Raw genomic sequence first — 2841 nt, forward strand, 5'->3', positions numbered from 1 at the left:
GCTAATTTCGTGCAATTTGGTTTCAAGTAGAACATAAGGTTAACGGAAACCCGGGGACTGCGCCTACCTGATGAGCCCCAATAAGGGCGAAACCGGTCGTGGGCCGTCGATAGATTTTCAGCAACCTTATGAGGGATACATTCACTTCATGAAACAAGGAGGTTTTGGTGCGCATCCAAATTTTGATGCACAGGTTTCACCGGACTGGCTTTGTGAACTTCTGGCACATCTCACATCTCATTTGAACTTATTTTACAAGCCGATTGAATTGGAAAATGTTTACGTGTTAGGAAGAACCGATACTTAGCTACCATTTAGTTGATTCCGAAAGTTCATTAAACATGGTGAATGGAGAATTCCAACATTCGTCACATTCTGTTTGTGTGTTTCAGCCAGTACGATAAATCGGTTGGGAATTTGGGCCACTTGGGAGTAGCCCACTTGTTAGTTCAAACTTGTTACAGTTTTCCATGAACACCTGCTAAGCCTTGGATTTTAGGGTTCCATTTGTGAAGACCACCATATGTTTCATTCTGACTCTAGCCTTGGTCAGAAGTTTAGTTTTGTTAGGTGTAAAAAAATGACCAGGGAGGATCATACATACCCCCACAACACAAAAATTCACCTGTTTAATCCATAAGGTGTGATGTGGACATACATTCACTTGGAGCGGATGATGTTCATCACCGATTCTTGCCAGATCCGTCACGGTGAAAGTCTCCAAAGCGTTTCGGTTCACGCTGTTGGGGCCTTTTGGCAGTGGAGCGACTCAGACAGTTTCTAGTCAGCTGTAGTGTAAACAGTAGGGGGATCAGACGCCAGAGTCTATGATGGACTACCATAAAAACGGTTCGCCCGCGCAAACCAGTTGGATTAACTGCTCTGATGAAAGCCCATTGCAGAATTGCCGTTATCGGACGATATCGACCTTTACAACGGAAACTGAGTATGGTGAAATTTTCAGGGCAACCATTTACTCAGAAAATCCTCTCTCTGATTTTGGCCCATAGGGTCCATCATTTTCAATTATGAGCCACGCATGCAATACATTTGGTGATGTGGTGGGCTTCACGTTTTGTTTATTCACTGAGACGTCTGCTTGTAAAAACGCTCGGGAAGACACAACTGTATTCTCCTCTGTGGGAATGAGTCATATACAAAAAACAGCCGTTTTTCTCCTAAAATGTACTTTAGAGTATCGACAACTGAGTAAATCAGCAGGATTGCTATAATAAGCTGGTTTCAGATGAATGCATACTGAACCGTTGTGTTCCAGTAGCGGCCAACATGGATGACATAGTACGCGGCACAGCCTTGCTATCAGTACAAGAATGTACGTTCACGTGGTTCGAACTCGACCTCTGCCTGTCGACTTCCACTGTCTAGGCTTGGACAACCTGGCAGTAGCCCATCCCTCTCGCAACCTTAGGGTGGCACGGCGATTAAGCACCGAGTGGGTGCTACAGCTGAAAGAAAAGATCCTGGCTGAAAGAATTCTAGGACACGACCAAGGGTCATTTTCCTTGTAAATGCTTGATGTCATGGTAAAGGTTATCACGTCCAGCGAAGCAAGGTATACAAACAGAAGGGACATCCGCGGAAGCACTGTCAATCCCCTGATTCGATTTCAAAGCGTTAAAGTTAGTTCGGCCAACTCGAGCAACTTCACGAATGTGGATCACGTATGTGTTGATGTTCAATGGAAGTTTCAATGCCAGCCACTTTGGAATATCTAGGTGACTTTCAGTGTTTCTACTGTCAAGCTTAGCCCGATGGAATCATGCTCTCACCAATAAAGAATTCTGTTCCAGGATAAGTAGGAACCCCAATATAGAATGCTGGTACCGCTTGGTCGATCGTTCCACTGGACCTTACCACAAACATCGCACTGTCGGGTTCCGTAACCGTCGAGTCTGTAACTATGGGGCTAGATGACTTGCTTCATCGGCCATATTTGCAATCGAAACAGGTCTAGACGTACTTTCTTTGCCTCGTCTTCTTAATAAGAAGCCCTGATGAATAGTTTAGCGGCAATCCACCTTCAACCGTAGTCTCAAGAATATATCTCAGTGCTAGGATCTTAGTGGAACCAAGCCACCTTCAATATACATTACCAGTTTATGGAGACGGAGGGTAGCGTCATTTGTATATGCGTGGAATATCACACAGAACCAAGCCGAAGCTCAGATGAGCAAGCAAGCAAACTCTCCTCTACATGATAATAAAATAGGTAGAAATCGATCAATATACACATTAAAATTGATCTTCAACATACACGCGATGCTTATTTAGGCGAACAAACGTCAGTTTTTGACGGAAAGCGTCATGTCTGAATCCCGCTATGAGACTGTAGAAGGTACAACATTCCAATTAAAAGAGTCTCAAACTAGTTGCTTGAATATTTAGAACTAAATACGAGGATGTTGTAGGCGACGCTTAAACGAGATTGTTGCTGCAACATTTGGATATTCCGGGCGAGAGGACTCAAATGGTTAGAGCGCGAGTTTACCGACCGTAAGGTCCGTGGTTCGAACCCAATCTTTGCCTCTCGACTTCCCTTGTCTAGGCTTGGGCAACCTGGCAGTATCCCAGCCCTCGTGCCTCCTTCCGGTGGCACGGCAGCTAGAAACTGAAAGGGTTTAACAGCTGGAAGATTTTTCTGGATATTCTGTTGACGTACCGGTAACACGTGTTGGTCATGAGCTGTAGTTTGAACGTCTTGAAGAATCGAGTTGGACTGCTAACGAGTTTGTACAGTACTTTCTGAGAGCAAATGCAGTGAATTACACATCAGCTTGAGCGCAGTTCAGCCCAAAATACTGACGGCTGATTTCATTTAAC

The 2841-nt window shown here is 44.6% G+C and overlaps 1 protein-coding gene across 1 annotated transcript; it reads left to right on the top strand.

Annotated features, from left to right (window-relative positions):
• Window positions 1–1529: 1529 nt before the first annotated feature.
• Window positions 1530–2633, top strand: T265_05847 (hypothetical protein; the record flags this gene model as incomplete). The annotated part of the gene is made up of 2 exons (XM_009170968.1): window positions 1530–1682; window positions 2430–2633. The coding sequence occupies 2 exons, from the start codon at window positions 1530–1532 to the stop codon at window positions 2631–2633; spliced, it is 357 nt and encodes a 118-aa protein (XP_009169232.1).
• Between the last annotated feature and the right edge of the window lie 208 nt (window positions 2634–2841).

This window comes from Opisthorchis viverrini (genome assembly GCF_000715545.1).
Source record: "Opisthorchis viverrini unplaced genomic scaffold opera_v5_117, whole genome shotgun sequence".
NCBI classification, from domain to species: Eukaryota; Metazoa; Platyhelminthes; class Trematoda; order Opisthorchiida; family Opisthorchiidae; genus Opisthorchis; species Opisthorchis viverrini.